The sequence below is a fragment of the Mustela nivalis genome, assembly GCF_964662115.1.
Source record: "Mustela nivalis genome assembly, chromosome: 9".
NCBI lineage: Eukaryota > Metazoa > Chordata > Mammalia > Carnivora > Mustelidae > Mustela > Mustela nivalis.
Genome location: NC_139028.1, coordinates 115988985 through 116009324, shown reverse-complemented (window position 1 = coordinate 116009324; position 20340 = coordinate 115988985). Strand labels below are relative to the sequence as shown.

Below are 20340 nucleotides of genomic sequence, written 5' to 3'. Positions count from 1 at the left end.
GTCACTTTTTCTTAGACTGGAACCTGAATGCAGCTTGGCCAGGGGCCTCCAAGACTGAGTCTCCCGCAGGCTGCAGTTGAGGGGTCCGTCAGGGCTGCACCCATCTCGAGGCTCAGTCAGTGGCTGTCGGCTGGATTCAGTTCCTCGGGAGCTGTTGGACTGAGGGCCTTGGTTCCCTGCCATGTGGTCCTCTCCCTGGGGCAGCTCACGCCAGGGCAGCCAGCTTCATCAGAGCAGGCAAGAGAGAAAAGCCAGAGAAAGAGAGAGAGAGAGAGAGAGGACTAACAAGGTAGAAGTCATATCCCGTCTAGCCCAGTCCCTTCACCCTTGCTGTGTTCACTGGTGAGATGCGAGTCACCGGGGTCAGCCCACCTTCAAGGGGAGGGGCTCTGTGGGGGTCATCTTGGATGGATGCCTGCCGGGGTGCCTGGCTGTCTCAGTTAAGTGACTGACTCTTGACTTCAGCTGGGGTTGTGGTCTTGAGGGCCTGGGAGCAAGCCCCAAGCTGGGCTCTGGCTCAGCACAGAGTCTTCTTGGAGATTCTCTCCCTCTCCTCTGCCCCTCCGCTCACTCTCACGCTCCCTCTCTCTCTCTCTAAAAAGAAGGATGCCTGCTGCGATAGGTGACAAGGCTTTAACATTAATTCCTGTGCCCATAAGGTCATCTCCCACACCACAATTATCTGTCCTCATGTCCATCCTGTGCGCCAAGACAGCTGTCACTGCCTCTCGCTGGCGGATGAAGGGGGGGTGCTCAGTGGCATTCCTCCTGAGGTGGCTTCACCCAGTGGGCTAGAAGCTCCATGTCTGAATACAGCCCTGGCCAGTCATTCACTCCGTCGCTGAGCACAGGAACCCCAGGCAGGAGAGGATGGAGTAGCGGGTGGGCAGGCCACAGCACACCAGGCCTGGGGCAAGGCTGCACTGGGCCCTGGCACGGCTGGGATTGTAAAACGAGACCTACCCCGAGGCAGCACCGGGCAAAGTCAGAGCCGGTAGTGTGCAGAGTAGATGAGAAAGGGAGTGCCTGGCCCAACTCCAAGCAATAAAACAAACCTGAGATTCACCAGGACAGCGGCCTCCTCGCTCCCTGCTCCCCGTCCACTCACGGAATTGAAAAGCCCACCCACCAGCACACAGCTGTGTTTCCAATGTCTCTTTGTTGCCAGTGCTCCCCGGAAGCTGCAGTGGAGAAAGCGTCCTCTTGGTGGGGACACTGACTCGGGATCGCTTCATGCCTCTCACACCAGGGCCGCTGCTGGAGGCTTACACCAACAACAGAGAGCATTTTCTCCCAAGACCCCCAACCGGGGGTGGCTTGAAACTTGGTTTGAATGTCAGAAATGTCCCCTCGGTTCCCAAACACGTGCCGGGGAGTAGAGGGGGTGCTCTGTGACTTTGGGCAAGGTGTCAGGCAACTGATTTCACAGGGAGATTAATGGGAACTTCCTGGTGAGGCTGCAGGAGTGTAGGGGAGATCCCAAGAGGGGCCCAAATGTCCTTGCAGCCTGGAGACACCCTCCATCACAGGTCGGACTCCCTGGGCCTGCTCTAGATGCTTCTGGGTCATGTTCCTTGCTTTCCTGGCTACCTCCGGCCCACGGCCCACCACGGGGCGGGGCTCCCCGTTAGCCACAGGGGCAGTGAGCACGCGCCCACATCAGTCTTTCTAGAGGTGGCTTTGCTGCATCCGTTCACTCATCCCTCCTACGGAGCACGAACACATGCAGGACGGGCCTGGGCACCATCCAGGAACACCGAAGGTGCTCGGCGCTCGTTCACGTCTGACCTCGTATCCCTCCACAGCTCCGACCTCGTGAGCTCAGTGGCGCCTTGCTGGGCCTCGGTTTCCGCACGCGTAACGTGGGGTCAACGAGACAGTGCAGACTCCCAGGAGTGCAGGGAGAAGGGACGCACAACAGGGCCTCAGTCCCCGTCCCCACTCTTCCCCCAACGTCCCTGTAGTACACATCTGTGAGAAACGACAGCGTCTGAAGGTCACAAAGGACTCCCAAGGCCCGTGTCACTCTTCGTCTCAAAACTACCGCTGAGGACAAGGCAGCAATTATCTCCCTGGTGTACGTGGGGAAACTGAGGCTCAGAGAGGCCACGCATTCCGTCCGCGGTCACACGGTGGGTGGGACACAGGGGCTGCCAAGCCTGGCCAGAGCCAGGGAGAGCCGAGCCTGGGGCCATCTGCAGGGGCGCTGGTGAGCTACCCCCTCCGCAGCGCCCTGGGGACAACCCCCTCTGGAAAAACCAGATACTTCCCAGGCCAGGCTGCCCCTGCTATTTTCAGTTCTCTCACACGTGACCCAAGCAACAAGAATCCGGGGAGACCCAGATCATCTGTCCTGTTGGGAACTGAATTGCCTGGGGTGGCAGCCAAGGGAGGAATGGGGGGGCTGGGGGTCAGTGGGGCAGGGGCAGGGGCAGGCGAGCGTGGAGCTGAAGGCCACGCCTGGAGCGCAGGGTTGCAGTGAAGGCCTGAGGGGAGCCCTGGCATGGAGTTGGAGTAGCTTGTCCAGATGCGAGTGGAGAAGCAGGTCAGGGACGGGAAAGAAGCCATAGAAGGCACATTCCCAGCTGACAGCAACGGGTTCGGTTCCGGTGGGAACCTCAAACCAGAAGCCCCTCTAGGGGTGAGGAAGCCGGGTGTTCCCACAACTGCCCCGCAACACTGGCCGTTGGCTGGGGCCGCTCGAGGGCGCGGTCCTGGAGGCACCAGCCTGCTTAGATCCGGGAGCCCGGATGCTACCACCCCACTGGCAGCCGCTGTGACGGGCACGCACACCCCTGCTCGCTGGGCGCCCCATGTGCCGGCTCCGGGTACAGCCAGCAGCACCCAGGCCAGGCCCTCTCTCTCCCGGAGGGGGTGTCCCATCAAGGAGATGGGCAACGAGGAGAGCGCGCGGGGATGTCAGGAGCCCACAGGGCATTCTGCACAAAGGGGCGTGCGGAAGCCAGGGGATGGGCCTCAGCCGTAGGAAGAGATGAAATGCCAAGCCCGCTCAGGCCAAGAAGCCAGGTCCACTTGTGGGAATGCCCAGGACAGGAAAGTGCACGGAGACAGGTTAGGGGAATCAAAGCCTGGAAGAGGGAGGGTGGACACGGACTACTAATGGGCTCGAAGTTTCTTTTGGGGTAATGAAAGCGTTCCGGAACCAGTCAGCTGTGGTAGCTGCACAACCGTGTGAATATACTAAAAACCGCCAAACTCTATGCCTTTAAAAGGGTGCTTGGTGGTGGCTCAATCAGTTAAGCATCTGACTCTTGGTCTGGGCTCTGGTCATGGTCTTGGGATCAGGAGATCAAGCCCCGCACCTGAGATTCTCTCCCTCCCTCTGCAACCCTCCCCCTGCTCTTGCTCTCTCCCTCTCAAAAGAAATAAATTAAAGGGTCAATTTTATAGTAGGTGAATTATATCTCCATTCTAGAAAGCACACCCATAGTGGGGCCATCTTCAGATGAGATGGTCAGGGAGGGCTTCTGGGAGGAGGTGACATTTTAGTTGAGTTCTGAAGGAGAAGGAGGAGCTGGTCACAGAGTGGGGCAGGAGGTGGCGCAGCACGTAGGTGACAGCAGGCTGAGGACAGGGACCTTGAGAGGAGGGGTCTGAGGCAAAGTGAGGGGGAAGCAGCAGACCCGCCTGGCCGGGCTTCCATACTGAGGGGTACAGATCTCACTCTAAAAGCTAGGCAGGCTGCTGGAGGATCTAGGCAGGGGAGAGAGACTCAATGGGTTTGTGCTTTTGAAGGGTGGTGGGCTGGCATTGGGGTGGTGGATTAGAGGGAGCAGGAGGCAGCCCCCCCCCCCAACATCAGGAGACCAGAGGCCTCCTGGGAATCACTTGGGACTAGTGCTGGGGGCTTCCTGGCACGAATGTGTTCTCACTCCTGGGCCTTAAGAGGGCTGTGGGTGGGAAACCCTGTTCTGGGTGGACATCTGCATCCCTGCCCTTCGATGATGAATCCTAGGCAGAGAGAGAAAAGGCTGGGGGTGCCACAGCACAGAAATGGAGCACTGCAGAAGCCCACCTCAGGGCTGCAGGGAAGGCGAAAGTGGATGAGCAAGAGACCGTGGGGCAGGGGTGGAGGCAGACCCCACAACCACCTGGAAAACAGCTTGGACTCTGAACTCGCAGCCAGGCCAGCCTCAGCTGGTCCCAGGACCAAGGGGCAGAGCCCAGAACCAGGAAACCCAATGCTTGGGGTCTCGAAGGGCAGGTCCCTAGACTCCAGGCCAAGGAGGCACTTGTGGTCATCCAGGCTGGAGAGGGCTGGTCCTGCCTCGACCTGCAAGAGTCCAAGCCAGGCTAGAGGACCTGGAGGTTTATGGTCAAGATTTGCTTTGTGGGGTAGAGGAGAAGCCCTCATCCATCTCCAGTGACCAATCAATGGACCATACAAGCCCCTCAGAAATTCAGCAGCATCCCGGCAGCTGGACCCAAGCAGTGGCTCAGAGCTGGCTGGGCGTGCCACCCTGGAGACACTCACCCTGCATCAAACAGCGAAGCAGTGTACAACCCAGCAACAGTACATGGTGGTCCTCCTTGCTGCTCTCTTCTGACCTCTGCAGTCTGGCAATGGGGGCCTAGAAAGACCAAGACCCCCAAGCATTTCATGCTCTGATCTTTGGCTCTGCTTGTTCGCCTTAAAGAATGATCGGCTGCGAGCTATCGTCAACCCTTTGACTCCCGAGCAGATGTTTCTGCTGCTGCTTATCCAGTAGGGCCTGAAGGCATTTGGGGGAAGAAGGAATGCTGAGGCTATAGTATTCTGTTCTCCCAAAATGCCCCATTAAATATGCACAGAGCGCCTAAGATAGCAAAACTCAAAACTCACGGACACCACCCGCAGTGCAACTAGGCAGCTAGACACCAGAACGTGCAAGTGGGTAGGGACAGAGCGCCAAGGGCCGCAACCCAACGTGCCATCAGCCATGGCAAGAGAGGCCAGGGAGGGGGGTCAGCCAGGCCTGCTGGGCCTGAGAAGTGGAGGACCTCCGGGTCCCTGAGAGATACTCACTGGCGAGCTTGGTGGCCCCATCGGCTGCAGGAGAGGAGTCAGTAACTAGAGGCGGACACACAGGCTTCCATCTGCAGTGAGCGCAAGGAAGCAGGAGCAGGGGCCCGGTGCTGGAGCAGTCTGGGCCCCGTGAACTCTGGGGCTAATGAAGTGAAACCTCCTTACAGGACAAAGCCCTGCACTGAGAAGAAACTGCCAGGGAAAGCTTCCAATGGACAGGGATGGGGGAGAGTGAAGCAGAGGCCCAGATAAGAGGCACAGTTTACAGCCCACCTCTTCTGAATATTCATAAAAACTCATCTTCCTGGGAGAAACCCGAGCAGCAGAAAAGAACTATCGTCAAAACCCACACGGGGAACACCTGGGGGGCTCAGTCGGTTAAGCGTCTGCCTTTGGCTCAGGTCAGGATCCCAGGGTCCTGAGATCGAGCCCCACGTCGGGCTCCCTGCTCAGCAGGGAGTCTGCCTCTCTCTCTCCCACTGTTCTCTCTCTCTCTCTCTCACCCTCTCTCTCAAATAAATAAATAAAGTCTTTAAAACACACACGGGAAAACACTGTATTAAAGAGAGGGTGAGGAAAAGTGATAACCCCCAGAAGACATGCTGCAAAGACATGCCCTCCGAACAGATAAAAACTATACATTTGCTATTTCAAAAGTTTTACATGCCCAGAGCTTAGCTGATCTTCTCACTGGAAGTCTCTACTTTAACCCCTTCTGCCATGTCCCCTGCCCTCCTCCCCCCACCTCTGGCGACCATCATTCTGTTCGGTTTCTGGACTTTGTTGTTCTTACAATTCTGCAGGTAGACGAGATCACATCTTAATTTGTCTCTCTCTGCCTGATTGATGTCACTCAGCCTAACGTCCTCCAGGTCCATCCACACTGTCGTAACTGGCAGGATTCCGCTTTTTTTTTGTTTTGTTTTGTTTTATGGCTGAACAATGTCTGTTATTTTAGAGAGAAAGAAATATTGTGACCGACAGCCTGAGCGAGAATGAGAACAAACGCAAAAGTGAAGCAAGTGGAAATAGGAAAATCTGGAAGGGGGTGGCAGAACCAAAAAGAATTAAAACCAGAGAGGAATCTAAGAAGTGAGAGCTGAATCAGAAAGGAACCGAGATGAGCCAACAAGTAGCACAGAGGGTTAAGGAAAACAAGAAACTTTATGAATCAAAACAAAACCTTGAGACAAAATTATAGACACAGGAAACGGGCAAAGAAGATCCAAGAGATGCGTAAGAGGAATCCCACAAAGAAAGCTAGCAACGGAACAGAGCAAGTATCAAAATCTATAATTCGTGAAATTAAATAAAATCTTAAGGACGTAACAGAAGAGCACACCACCCAGAGTAGGAAACCCATTGACAAAGACCGGAAACATAAGTGACTGTGGATGTTATATAAGGTCATGAAGGCAACCACAGAAACGAGTATCGTAAATACAAAAAATACGCACTAAAATAGAAAAAAGAGACAGAGGGTGTGCCAGTGCGGTGGGCTCAATGTTTGTGTCCCCCCACACAAATTCCTGTGTTGAAGCCCTTGACTCTGCCGTGTGGTATTTGGAGACAGGCCCTCGGGGGTGGTGAGGGTTACATGGGGTCATGGGGGGGGGGTGCAGCAATCAGTGCCATCTGTGCCCACATGAGGGCACAGCGAGATGGCAGTGATCCAAAGGCCAGGATAAAAGCTCTCACCAGAGACCAAGGTGCTGTCAACCTTGCTCTAGGAGTCCCAGCCTCTAGGAGTCCCCAGTCCCCTAGAACTGTGTGTTCTAGGCCCCCGGCCTATGGTGCTTGGTCACGGTATCCCCGGCTAACCTGATACACACCACATGCTACTGCCACTCCTTCTAAGGTTGAGAACGGCATGTCCCAGAATCACCTTCTCTGAATGGTTCCTAGTAAGGCTTTACCAATAAGAGGCATTTTCAAAAGATGTGGAAGTTATCTGTAAAGCAGAATTCTCTAGCCATTGTGCCAACCAGATACAACAGCTTCACAGATGTCTCCGGGAGCTTCCGTTTGGCTCTGGGTAGGAGTGAGCAGTGGGTCTCCACACCTCTCCCAGGCTCCTCCCTCCTACCCCTAGGGACCAAAGGTGGTTGCCTCTGGACCACTCCCTGACCTGTGTGTCCCCTCTGCTCCAGTGTCCCACGTCAAAGTCAACAGTGACTGTTTCCCTGATCTTCTGGGATTTCCAGACCTTTACCCAAAGCTCTTATTCAGAGAAGCCCCGGTTTCTATAGTAAAGCCTTAATTTCTGGAATACCTGGAGAGACTTTGTTTTCTTTCTTTTTTTTTTTTTTTTAAAGATTTTATTTACTTATTTGTCAGAGAGAGAGCAAGCGAGAGAGCGAGCACAGGCAGACAGAGTGGAAGGCAGAGTCAGAGGGAGAAGCAGGCTCCCTGCGGAGCAAGGAGCCCGATGTGGGACTCGATCCCAGGACGCCGGCATCATGACCTGAGCCGAAGGCAGCCGCCCAACCAACTGAGCCACCCAGGCATCCCGAGACTCTGTTTTCTTGATCAAACTCAGATGGATACTTTCTGTAACAGGAGTCAGATCTGGAGATGAGATTCTGAAATGTGGTCTCCGGCCTGATTCCATTTAAAGGCACCCAACTACCAGAGGGGACTGGGACACCCGTGTTCACGCACCCAGGGAGCCAAAACAATTACTTAAACAATCACCATGAGCCCCACGGAGGTTGTGCGGCCCCACCTAGCAGACTCTAAGCCAACGCCGGGTGATAACCCAGAGAGACTGAAGAAAAGGCCCGCAGACAGCAACGGAGATGTAGGTTTACTGGCGGGCTTTCGGGACCGGGTGTCCGGGAACGGGACAGAGAGCATCCACGACAGGCAACCTCGGTGGGAACCTGCGAGCAGCAAGCTTCCATAGTGAAGCCACTCTCTGTGGCCCTCCCTCCTTGACGGCCAGCGCTCCAAGATCAAGGCCTGCCACCCAACGTTCTTTGTCAAAGGGAGATGCTCTGGATTGGCCACTTCCGGAGCCCCTGACCTTGAAGGCTGAATAATACGTACTTCTCCACATCCTGCTTGGTGGGAATTTGGTGGGAGCATGGGAGCTGTCATTTCTCAAGTCAGCGATGAACGGGGGTGTTCACGGTGTGCTCTGCCCAACGAGGCTTCCAGCACGTACCAGAGGATCAAGCGACACCCTTTGCCTTGACAGTGACAATCACGCCCCGCAGCGTGTACGTGACCTGGAGTTGGTGGGCCTCTTCCGACTGTAGAGGAACATGAGGAGGGGAGAAAAAACGAGCTCAAGGCATTAACTCTTCAGTGCACGGCCAAGGTGAAGCATCAGAACACTTCCACAACTGCCTGAAAAAAGCCCCCATCTCTTATAGCCACAGGAGATTTCTGAAAATCCAAACCCAAATTCTAACCCGGTGGGGTGGCTGAACTCCACATGACACGACCATTTCAACTCGTGGCCACGCGCCCCTCCTCAGTTACATGAGGGCATCAAATGGGGAAGAGGGGAGCCTTAAACATTGGAAAGACTCCAATGCAGCTGAAGACGCTGGATGACCCAATTCCACAGAAACTCTCTTGCTGGTCAAAGCAGCCCTGTCCTTTTTCGAAGGTCATTAACTTGAGGAAACTATAAGGGTTACTCCTGCGTTGACATGTCCTCAAGAGCCCACCTCTACCTCCTGCATCTAGATCTGCACCTACCTCCAAACCCCAGAACAGTCCGGGAGCATGGCAACAAAATATCTGACCCAGGAAGACATACTATGCACCAGAATTGGACGGGTGTTTTCCATTCCCATTGGCGGGAACTTCAAGAATATGTATGGGAACAGCCCCTACCCCCAGGGTGTTGGACCAAAGTGGGAGAAACGTAATGTTGGGGCTTCCCAGGAATGGGCTTCCAGAACTCAATGGAGATGACAGAGCCCCATGCAGCCCATGGCCAGGGAGCCAAGGAGGACGTAATTGCCATAATAAGAACAGTAATAACCAGAAAAGCTTGACCCATGGTGATCTTTGACGATGGCTACTGGATGGTGAAGTATGTGAGAGCAAAATGTTTGGTTTAATCACACAAAAGTGCTGAGAGTCAGCCATTTGTTACCTGAATGACTATAATTTAACATAATTCACAAACAGATGAGCAGCCCTACAGAGACCTTCCTCGACTGGAATAAGCCAGACCCATCTAGATCTGATCAACAGACCGGCCTGACTCACTATGGTATTGAATCCCTTCCCCTTTTCCAGGCCCCAGATTTTATGGAGCCCCCGGAGAAAGGACCCTGCTTGTCTACCAAAAATGTATAATGTACAGATCTCCTTGCCTTCCCCCCAAAAAGGCCATTTACTTGGGCAGTTGTAACGGAGAAAAGGAAGGATCCAGATGTGGGAGGGGTAGAGTAGAGCACCCTGGGTCCGAGCCGATGTGAATTCTGGGAAACTCACATCACCCCTGTGGTCCTCTTTATGGAGGTCAAGCGACGAACAGGGTTCTGACACTGACCCATCTCATACCAAGCTCCGTGGGTCCTCCAAGTCCCCATGTGCTCATCCCCCTTGTTCTGGAAAGCAGGGTGGCACAGACCATCTCAGCCGGTGGTGGTTCCCTGGCTGGCAGGGGGAGGGCTGTTGTAACAGAAATGGCTGAGTGGAATCCCCCAGAACTGCTTCTCTCTCCCCACCCCCACACACAAAATAGAAAACCAAAAGGAATATTGTGGACTCGATCAGGGGTGAATTCAGTTTCACACGTTCTTCCAGACGTGGGGGGTCTCCATCAGAGCAAATCAACATGCTCCCAACACCCAGCAAATCCTTTTTCCCCAAACTCATTATTTATAAAACACAAGCAAATGGGAAGCTTGTTTCCACTGGGCAGCGACAATAGTACCCCTGCCCCATCTTCCCCTGGGCCCGTTAACTCTCCAGCCCTGCGTCATGACCTTGCACTCTGGGACTTGGGGACCTTGCCACTCCACGGGACAACACACTGACTCAGGGTACTGATGACACTGTGCAGCTCGGACCTAATGAGCCAGAGGCATAAATACTCTAGAAATCGCGGTGAGACATGTGCCTACCAGCAGGTGGGACATGGACCCCACAAAAGGCATGGGTCTGCGAGCTCAGAGAAACGGCTAGTGCTACAGTTGTCTAGGGTGCGCAGCGGTATCTCCTCCAAGAGGAAGTACCAGCCGCTGGACCAGACGGCTTCTACGATGAAGCAAGCAGCATGATGCCTAATGGGCCTCTTTAGCCTCTTTTATGCCATGGGCCCTCCCAGCTGATGCCTGCCGGGTCCGAGCGGGGTCCCGGACAAGAGAAGGCTCTATGGTTCGTCCAGGCGGCCGTGTCCACTTCTCCACAGCTGGGGCCGAGTGACCCAACAGACAGTAGACAGCTATGGCTCTGCAGCCGTGGAGAGGTGGTCGGAGGGTGTCCAGAAGCGGCTATAAGGACCGAATTTTCAATGACGCCCCTGGATTTTCATTTAACTTGGAGCGATGGTCAGAAATAGGGGTCTACACTGCCTTGTTGGCGGCGCCTGATGGAGGGTGAGGGACTCGGGAGAAACAGGATTGGTCACAGAAGGTCTGGGGAACACTCTCTTCTAGTGGGCACCAAGCGGGCAGAGAGAGATTTGGGTCCCACATAAAGCCTCCCTAAAGGCCAGCCTCACAGAGGAGACTCCCAACAATCAGATGCACCAGATGACCGGCCCCGATGTGTCCCCAGCCTGTGTCCCCAGCTGCCCTGCTTTGCATGGGCTCAGCAGCACCCTAGTATGCCATCTAGGCTCTGAATCAAGAGGCAGCAAAGGGTCCCACTATGTTGTCTGGCATGGCTGATCCTGGTTCCAAGCAGAAACTGGGAACCTACCAGGCAGTAGGGAGCATACACCCTCAGAACTCCCAGGTCCTGGTAGGCATGTGGGGGAAACTCCAGCAACCCAAGAGGTAGGCCCCTGAGGTCATGGAACCTTCAAAGATGCAGGTTTACAGCCCCTCGCCAAAGAACCAAGCCAAGCCGAGATGAGTGCAGAAGGCCAAGGGAATGGTCTGGGACAGGTAGAGGAAAAGGAAGTCTCACCTGCTTCGTCCGAGCTGCAGGAACAAGGGCCACTGTGGGTGTGGATGTGCTCTTCCCCCCCTCCCCTTCCTGTTCTAGCTCATAGGAAATGTGTTCATAGTGGCTGCCCAGTGTCTAGTGTTCAAGTTACAAGATCCAGAAGGGATATGACACAGGTAGAAGGAATGAACACCACCCAGACATGGATAAGGGGCCGAAAGGAGTTTGGATCTGCTCTTCTGGAAGGAGGGACAGTGTGTCCTTGGTTGTCAAGGACAGCTGGGTTCTATCAGGTAGGATAGCACTGTTTCTTTGTTCAAAAGTAAAGTACAGGTCACCACAGTGAGAGCCCACCTCGCACCCATCAGGAGGCGCTCGGAAAACAATGGGAAATGCCACGTGTTGGCCAAGACGTGGAGAAGCAGCCTCTGCTGGGCACTGTCTGGGGGACTTTGGGAGGATGAAAACAGCGCAGTGAGTCCTCTAAAGTGTCAAACTAGAATTATCATAGGGTCTAGCAATTCCGCTTCCAGAATATCCCCAAAGGGACTGAAAGCAGGTGTCAAAGAGACATTTGCAAAGAGATACTTGGTATGTCCGCAGCAGCAGGATGGGCAACAGCCAACCACGGGAGCAAACCAAGTATCCCTCCGTGAATGAGAGGACGAGCAAAATGTGGTCCATCCTGGCACCGGAACAGTATCAGCCTTAAAAAGGAAGGACATTCCGACACCTGCTATGACACAGATGGACATGAGGACCCTAAGTGGTGTGAAACGAGCCAGTCATAAAAGGACATATACTGTGTGATCCCACTTCTGTGAGGTTTCCTAGAGTCGTGAAATTCACAGAAAGTAGGACGACGGGTGCCAGGGGGATGGCGGGACTGGAGGGTGAATGGTTCATGGTCACAGCGTTTCTATTCTGCAGGACAGAGTTCTGGAGACAGTACAATGAATGTAGTTCAAGCCACAGAACTGGGCACCAAAAAATGATCAAAATGGCAAATTTTATGTTAGGTGCATTTCACCACCATGTTTTGAATATCCTGGAACTTAAAACTTCCTGAAAAAAAAAAAAAAAGATGACTTGAGGGACGCCTGGGTGGTGCAGCTGGTTAAGGGATTTCAGGGCCATGAAATCGACCCCGCACTGAGCTCCACACTGAGCTCGGAGTCTGCTTGGGTTTCTCTCTCCCTCTGCTCCTCCCCTGCTCCATACTCACTCTCTCTCTCTCTCTCCTCCTCTGTCTCTAAAATAAATAAATAAATCTTCTAAAAAAAATGGAAAAGAAGACTTGACACACATACACACAACCAATGTGATCTGTTCAGCTGGCAGATGGAACCAGGCTTCAGGGAAAATTCCAGATCAAACAGATGTACCAGAAGCCAAACAATCTTGAGTTTTCTCTGGAAAATACCTACTTATGCCAGAAAGCTTAGGAACCGTGGCCTCCCACAAACAGAAGACACCAGCTCACCCAGACCTGAGAAGACACTACGATTCTGCACTAGCCCCAGGGAAAACCGTAACCAGCTTGATGTGGTTCAGTGTATTTGTATGTATGCATGACACAAGCATAGATGGGAATGCAGAACATGACCTTGGGACTTAGTGCAACAGGAGGCTGCTCCCCCAAAGCAAAGAAACAACTGAACATCCCCTTGAGGGTCTGACGGCCAGCCTGACTGCTGGTCTCAGCCTATCTCCACCCTCCAGCCACCTGCCCTAGGCTCCTGTCTGGGTCTGCAGGTGTTGACTGTCACAATGAGCCAATGATGGAGGCTGAGGCCAGGGTGGGCTGAAGACTAGACCCCCTCGAACAAGGTGGGGTCTTCTCCTGACTCCTTTGCTCCTCGGCTAGCTTCCCCCCTGCCTTGTAGTGCTTCCTGAGATCATCACCCAAGTCAACTGCTTACCCTGTCCCAAAATTTTAGGTACAGTTAAAGTGGAGGAGAATCACAGGGAGGCCAGGCCAGAGTTGCCAGAAGCCTGCCCCAAGTCCAGGCCATGGGGAGGGAGAGAAGTGCGAAGTTGGGAAATTTCTGGGCCTTAGGGAAGTGAGGAATTGGAAACTAGGTAGAGAGTATCCAACTGGAAAGATGGGAAACTGACCAAGATGCTGTGCCCACAAGCATCCTGACCTTGGGCTCCAGGAGGCAGCTCTTCACCTGGGCTGCCAGGGGGCTGGAGGCGGCACCCACCTCCCCAGCCTCATCACACACACCTTCACACTCCTGCCCTCAGGCCGACCTTTCTGTTCTGCTAATACACCAAATCCTTACTACCTCAGGGCCTTTGCACCTGCTGTTCTCCTCCTGGATGCTGCAGGTCTTACTCAAGCAGAAAGAGCTTCCAAGGCACTGGCCTTGCTCAAAAGTGCTGCTACCACCTGTATTACTTCTGGATGGCTGCGGCAACAAAGGACCACAAATCCAGGGGCTTAAAACAACAAACATCTCTTCTCTTTAGTTCTAGAGATCAGAAACCTAAAACCAAGGAGGCAGCGCCTGTCCCTTCTGGAGCACCTAGAGGAGACCCCATTTCCTTGTCTTTTACAACCTTTAGGAGCTACCTGCATTCTTTAGCTCAAGGTTCCTTTTCATATTCCTCCGACCTTGTTCATTAGTCATCACTAATGATGATTCTCCCCACTGACTCTGGTCATCACACCTCCCACCTCATCTCCCCCACCAACCCCAGGGATCACACATCACTCTGAGCCTCCTGCCTCCGTCTTATAGAGACCGTGTCACCACACAGTCTCACCCAGATGATCCAGGATTTTCTCCCATCTCAAGATCCTTAGCTTTATCACCTCTGCAAAGTCTCGTTTGCTTCGTAAGGTCACAAACTGTCAGACCTGGGTATTCGGAGGTCAGTATTTTAGGCTCACATTAATTACATCTCCCCGCCCTCTCGCCACATCATTCTCGATCCTCATCCTTGCTAATTCTCTGCACTGCGTGGATCTCACTCGGAATTTCTGTGTTGTTTCTTCTATGAGTCCTTCCCCTCCTCCTGTTCTGATTTATCCACCATTTCTTCCCAGCACCATTGTTGGTGTTCGGTAAATATGTGTTAAATGTAGATAAGAATGGATGGATGAACAAATGCATGAATGAAGAAATGAATAATCGCCCACATGCAAGACAAAGGAGTAGGTAGGCTTCTGCACAGATTCCCGAGGTGCACTTTCCATCACTGAGAGTCCGCCTGGTTGGAGAAGGGGGAGAGGAGGAGGGAACCCACTCACCCCTGCCCATCAGGAAAGCCACCTAGACCTCAGAGAGACCTTTTTTTTTTTTTAATCTCCAGAGCTGAAACCAAAAGGGCAAAGGGGTTAACCCAGGAGATGCAGACCAAATCTACACTGGCCTTGTCTCTTGGAGGATCTTAGTCAAGGGGAAGAGAACAGGTCCTAGAGCACATGGTCCTAAGGAACCAGCCTATGACCATAAGAAGCGACACAGCACTGGCATGTGCCCCCAAAGTGGATGAACCTTGAAGACTTTTACTGAATGGAATAAACAAGATAAGAAAGACCACTAAGTGTGTGATTCCACTTCTATGAAATGTCCAAAACAGGCAAATCCCCGGAGACAGACAGTAGATGCCTGGTCACCAGGGACTGGGGAGGGGGATGTGGAGTGACTGCTCATGGGTACCACGTTTCTTTTGAGGGTGACAGACTGTTCCCGAAGGAGCCTGTGGTGATGGCTACACAACTTTGTGAAGGTACTAAAACCTTTAGAGAAGTGAACCTTTAGAGAAGTGAACTGTTTGGTATGTGAAATGTACCTTAGTAGCCCTCTGTGAAAAAAGAACCAGCCTCAAGAGCCGGAATGAAGGGTGACCAGAGCAAGGTATCAACTGGTCCCTGGTCCCTGTCCCCCCCCACCCAACTCCATGGGACAACTGAGGGAACCGAGGCCCAGTTTCCTCGGTTCATCAGAAGCGAAGCCAGGATGAGATCCTGGGCTCTGGATCGTTCCGCCTCACTCCCCACACCTCCCCGCCCAGTACCGGGCCTGCAGAGGCAGAACCGGGCCCTGGCTCAGGCCCTGCAGTGGGGACGCGGGGGCCCGAGGGGGACACAGAGCTGCTCCCTGCGTCCCGTTTCCTCACTTCCACAGCCCGGGCACCTTGCCAGCAGGGATCACGATCTGTCTCGTTCATCAGTGGATTCCCTGAGCATAGCACAGGGCCTGGCACTCAGTCGGTGTTCAGGACGTGCACGCTGAATGAATCTGTAAAACAGGGGATGCCGTGAGGACTGAATGATGGAACTAAGGCAGGCCCTGGCTCACAGGATGCAGGAGGGGGCAGCTGGGGTTGTCAGTCAGCCCTGCACCTGTCCTCCAAGCACATGGCACAAATGGCAGCAGAAAAGTGAAGTCATCACAAGGAGGGCCACGTCCTGGGTCCGGAGGGGCTATTCACAGCTGCCTGGCAGCTGGGGTCTCATCTACCCCAACTCACCTGTGCCGCATGCCTCCCTACCCCAGGGCCTTTGCTCGTGCCATTTTCTCTGCTAGGGATGCCTCCCTTCCCGTTCTCACCGGAGTCATCCCTGCCCGACATTCCCATGGGCTCCATCATCTGCTCCTCAAAGAAACCATCCTGATCTACTTGGCCCCCTGTCCAGGTGTGCTTTTACACCTGTTTGCGCCATCTGACTCTGAGCCGCCCTGCCTGACTTCTATTCCCTGAGGGCACAGACTGTCGGGTTCATCGGCCTGGGCCCCAGTGCCTGGCACTTAGCATATGCTCAGTAAATATCTGCGGTGGTAGAATATTCCGTCGGGGGCTGGGCAACCTTGCGGGGTCGGAGGGACCACGGGAGGAGCCACAGGCTGTTCCACACCCCGCCCTTCATCCAGGAGCAGCTGGGCAATGGTGGACCCCAGATGGGCGCTGTCGTGAGCTAGCCCTGCCAGAACCCGCCTCCTGCCCCTAGGGACCCCAGCGGAGGAGGGTCCTGGCCTGCGCCCCCGGGAGGGGGCGTAGGGTAGGGTGTGGTGAGCCCCGTGGCAGGGGACCATTAAAAATAAAGTTCCTCTCTACTAGGAGGAGGGCAGGGTAGGAGCAGCTCAGAGCGTGAGGACAGGATGTGAGAGAGCAGCGACCATGGCTGTGTGACCTCAGCACGGTCCTCCACTTTGTGGTGGGAGGGTGGGCATGAACGGGTGAGTGCCGCCAGGCCCACACACAGAGCCTGAGGCCACGGTTTCCGCGCCAGCCCAGCTGGGGGCCCTCTCACTGTCCCTGCAGGAGCCCGGCCTCCAGACCTGTCCCCCTCGCCCTGACATGCTGCTCCACGTGGGGACAGCAGCTGGGGACACTGGGTGGCGAGAGGACCCCAGCAAACTCAGCCCAAGGATGGCATTCCCATTTACAAGCCCCTCTCCTTAGTTTTGAAAGAAACAAATTTCCAGACCAAATAAGGCGTGGACCTCAGAGCTGCTGCCTTCACACGATTCCTTTTAAGTGTCCAAAAGCAATTACACTTGGAACTTGCCTGGATTCGGCCTCCCCCGGCCTCCCCCACCCCCACCTCCCCACGTAAACAAGCAGCCCAGCTGGGCCCCAGCTGGCCTGCCCCGAGAGGAGGGAAGGGTCACCACTACTCCCTGCCCAGGCTCCCTCTCGGCCAAGAGCTTCAGCATCCTAGAGCCCTCCCCTCCCGCTTGCCTTAAAGGCCCCAGAGGACCAGCCGCACCCTGCGGGGAACAAACGCACTCTGCGGTGGCACTTGGGCAGGGACATCGGGTTCCTTCAGGGGCCGGAGGCCTGGAGCTCCCAGGGCAGGTGCAAGGGAAGCTCTATTTCTGGGTCCTCTTCCAGATGCCCACCCCACCCCGAGCTGGGCACCATTTGCTCCCACAGGGGAAGCACTGCGAGGAATTCCCTTGGGCTCCGGGGGGCATGAGAAAGTTGGTGCAGGGCAAGGGGCGGGGGCCTTCCTGTGTGGCTCCCTAGGAAGCCACTCTGCACCACCCCCAACCTCGCAGCCACCCCTGAGACTCCTGCATCGCCCCCTCAAGCTTTGGCTCACTGCCCCAGGACCCTGAGAAGGCTCAAAGGGTGGGGGCAAGCCTGACTCATCCCCCGCGGAGCAGGCAAGCACAGCCCGCCACCCGCACCGCCCCCCCATCCCCAGGCAAGCGCTGTGATTTTCCGCTTGCGCCATCTGATTGCTATTAGGGCCAGGGAAAGGGGGTTCCCAGTTCCATACACCAGCAGGGGGCCCTAGGCAGATTCCAGGTGGGAAGGGGGATGGGGTGGCCCCTGGGTGGCTCCACTGTCCTGCTGCTCAGCCTACCTCTCAAAAGTGCCTACAACTCTCTCTCCAGGGAGCCCTCGCCTCACTACCTCCTGGCTCCTCTGTATCAGGCCCAGAATAGGAGGCGACTTGCCCCTCCTGGGGCTGCATGCCCCGAAATGCCCAGCGGGAGCAGAAGGAAGGAACCAAGTAGGTGCCCAGCCCTGTGCTTTCTCCAGGGCAGCCCCGAGGAGCTGCGGGACCGAGGGAGAGGAACAGCTGGACTCCGGCAGCAGTGCTCCTGCCAACATGACGTCACCAGGCAGGGAGATGAGTTCCCAGTGAGGCTGGGGGGCGCGGGGGGGCTCCTGAGCGGGGCATTCCTTCCCGAAGCTTCATCCCAGCCCTGGCTCAGCCCCTCCTCCTCCCCTTCCCCCTCCCTCCAGGCCTGGAATTGGGCTTGGGGCGGGTTCTGCTCCCCAAGCCATCTCCTCCGCAGGCAGGCAGGCAAGGGCTGTCCTCGACTCTGAGCTTGCCTTTTCCGAGGCTCCAGGCCGTGCTCGGAGCTGGCCTGCTGCCCCGGGGATCCGCGGCCAGGGGCGAGTGTCGTGCTCCGCGAAGGAAAGACCTCAGAAGGTCAGGACAGCTGCAGGTAGCTGTGCCGGGGGCGGCCGGGCCGCGGCCCAGGGAGGGCTTTCTGGCTACCAGGGCTGCAGGGCGAAGGCCGGGCGGGGAGGGAGAACGAGGTGGGTGCTGTCAGGGCACTCGGCCCCCAGACATCACGTGGCTGCGAGTAGGAACCCTGAGGCTCCAGAGATGACCCGGGCACACTCCCGTGGCTCTGAGAGTCCCTGTCCTGGCGGCAGCGCCCGACCCCCACACCCTCCTCTACTCCCAACTCCTGCTCTGTCCTCCTGACTGGTGGGGGGGGGCCGCTCTGTCCCCACCCCCACCCACGCCAGCCATCCAAGTCTGCTTTCTGGAAGGGCGGGAAGGAACACCCAGCCGGCCGCGTCCCAAGCGCAGAGAGAGGGCTCTCCCATGCCCGCCAGCGAGCTCGCTGCACGGCCGCCCTTCAGCGGTGTGGAGCTTGGGCACAGAAGGCGGAGCAGCTGCATCCCATCCTGATCCCAGGAGACAGCCCCTGGTGTCCCCAGATTAGCCTCCTCCAGCTGAGCCGTGAGCAGGGGACCCCAGCCTCCCTGTGGTGGGGCGCAGCCGGCGACAGCTGGGAACAGAGGGGCTGGGAAGAAGGGTTGGGGGCTTGCAGTCTGGCTATGCCCACCTGGGCCTTCCGGAGGACAGCCTCACCTGTCCCCGGCAAGTGTGGGGGCGGGTTGGGGGAGGTGGGCTGAAAGAGGAGGTGGACAGGTGGCCAGAGCCCTCGGAGGCCTGGCGCTTGGGAGGGAGGGTCAGAAGTGCACGGAGCCGGCAGCTTTTGCCCTCTGCTTTAGCAGAAGCCGGATCCCAGCCCGAGGAGCGCACACACTCACCCGTGCTCACACACGTGCCACACACACGTCGCACACGTATCTTCTCAAAGCCCTTCTGGGCTCCCTTGGCTTCTAGATCTCTGTAGGGGGCACGAGCCCTTCGGACTGCCCCAGGCAAGGCAGGAGAAAAGCTCAGAGACACACTAGGGACACCTACCCATGGAAGCGACCCGCAGAGGTGAGCTGGGGGCCCTTACTTCATGCCTGGCCCCAGCTGGCCACCCTTGGGGGTCATCTGGGTATTGGCGGGGGGTCTACCTGGCTGAGGAGAAAGGACGAACGAGGCTGGCGGCCGGACATGCGCGAGGGCCCAGGCCCGGGGGGGGGGGCATCCAACCAGGAGGACCGCCAGGGGGACTGGGAGCACTGTGAGCGGGGGGCACAGGGAACCAGCAAGGCCGGGGGCGAAGCCGGTAGCCCGTGGGCAGGCAGAGCTTGGGCAAGCCCCAGCGCGCAGGGAAGGCCCGTCCAAGGCGGCTGGGCCAGTGGCCCGGCTGGAGGGGGTGTGGGCTCTAGATGCGCACTCAGTGGCCCGCACCGGACACGCCCACGTCCTCTGGAGTACAAGGGCTCCCGCCCCGCTGTCACCGCATGCCGCGCTGTGACCCACACGCCAGGCACACACACACTTGCCCACACCACGGGGCACATGGCCGCGCTGTCCGAGAGAGGGGTCGCAGGCCGCCATTGGCCACCCTTCCCCGCCAGACGACAGGAGCGCCTGCCTGGGTCCCACGCTGGCTCAGGGAGCGGAGGGACACGTGCCACGGCGGGCCGGGAAGAACTTCTGGGGGATGCTGGCCGAGGAGCCCAGCGTTCCCTCTGGGGAGGAGGGCATGGCCAGTGGCCTACAGCTTGGCCTCAGCTTCTCCAACCACACAGTGGGACAGCTCCGTGCTTGTCTGCTGGGGCAGGGCTCAAATTGGGGAGCGGGAGTCCACTCAAAGGGGACCTGGGGCACATGGAGCCAGAAGCTCTGCCTGGCCAGGATGGAGCTATCTCCGTCAGGCGGGGATGCCCCGCTCCGTGGCTGTCACCCCTCCCAGGCCTCCTGACCTGGGGCCGCCGCTGAGTATGCTGCCCTTCCTCCGGCCTGGGGCCAGGGCTGCTTTGGGGCTCTCCTGGCCAACTCCCTCCACCTGTTCTTCCTCTGCAGCCCCTCGGGGCTCAACGATATGCAAATATCCCGGGCTACAGTGGGCACAGGTGTTACCGAGGGGACCCCTGGGCAGGTGGCCACACCTCCCTGAGCCTCGGAGGCCCTGTCATAGGGGAACGATGATCCCTGCTTCCTAGCCGGTAACAAGGACCGCAGGGGGCAATAGCCACTGGCTGGCTGGCGTGGTGTCCGGCTCCTGGCTGAGAGTCGCTGTCCCAGGGGTGATGGTGGGGTCAGTGATGCTGACGGCTGACCAGGCTGTCCTGCCTTGCAGTCACCTACTGTGGGAAGACCCTGCACCGTAGCGTGTTACAAA

The 20340-nt window shown here is 56.5% G+C and overlaps 1 protein-coding gene and 1 long non-coding RNA gene across 14 annotated transcripts in view; one reads left to right on the top strand and one right to left on the bottom strand.

Annotated features, from left to right (window-relative positions):
* Window positions 1-7814: 7814 nt before the first annotated feature.
* Window positions 7815-20340, bottom strand: part of LOC309873352 — a 21952-nt gene continuing 9426 nt past the window's right edge. The window contains exons 1-2 of one of the 2 annotated variants that reach the window (XR_014316306.1): window positions 19023-20306; window positions 7815-8280 (exon numbers count right to left, since the gene is read on the bottom strand). This is a non-coding gene — a long non-coding RNA (uncharacterized lncRNA). Of the gene's footprint in view, window positions 8281-19022; window positions 20307-20340 lie in introns of those variants that run through there. The other variant, XR_014316305.1, reaches the window with a different exon arrangement.
* Window positions 16831-20340, top strand: part of LOC309873351 (mas-related G-protein coupled receptor member F) — a 22593-nt gene continuing 19083 nt past the window's right edge. For 2 of the 12 annotated variants that reach the window (XM_082748841.1, XM_082748852.1), the window contains exons 1-3: window positions 17703-18024; window positions 18359-18551; window positions 18830-19043. Coding sequence is in view for 6 of the 12 variants with exons in the window: in XM_082748848.1 (XP_082604974.1) it covers window positions 17552-17694 (143 nt within the window). In the remaining 6 variants the exon portion in view is untranslated. The other 10 variants (XM_082748844.1, XM_082748848.1, XM_082748845.1 and 7 more) reach the window with 10 other exon arrangements.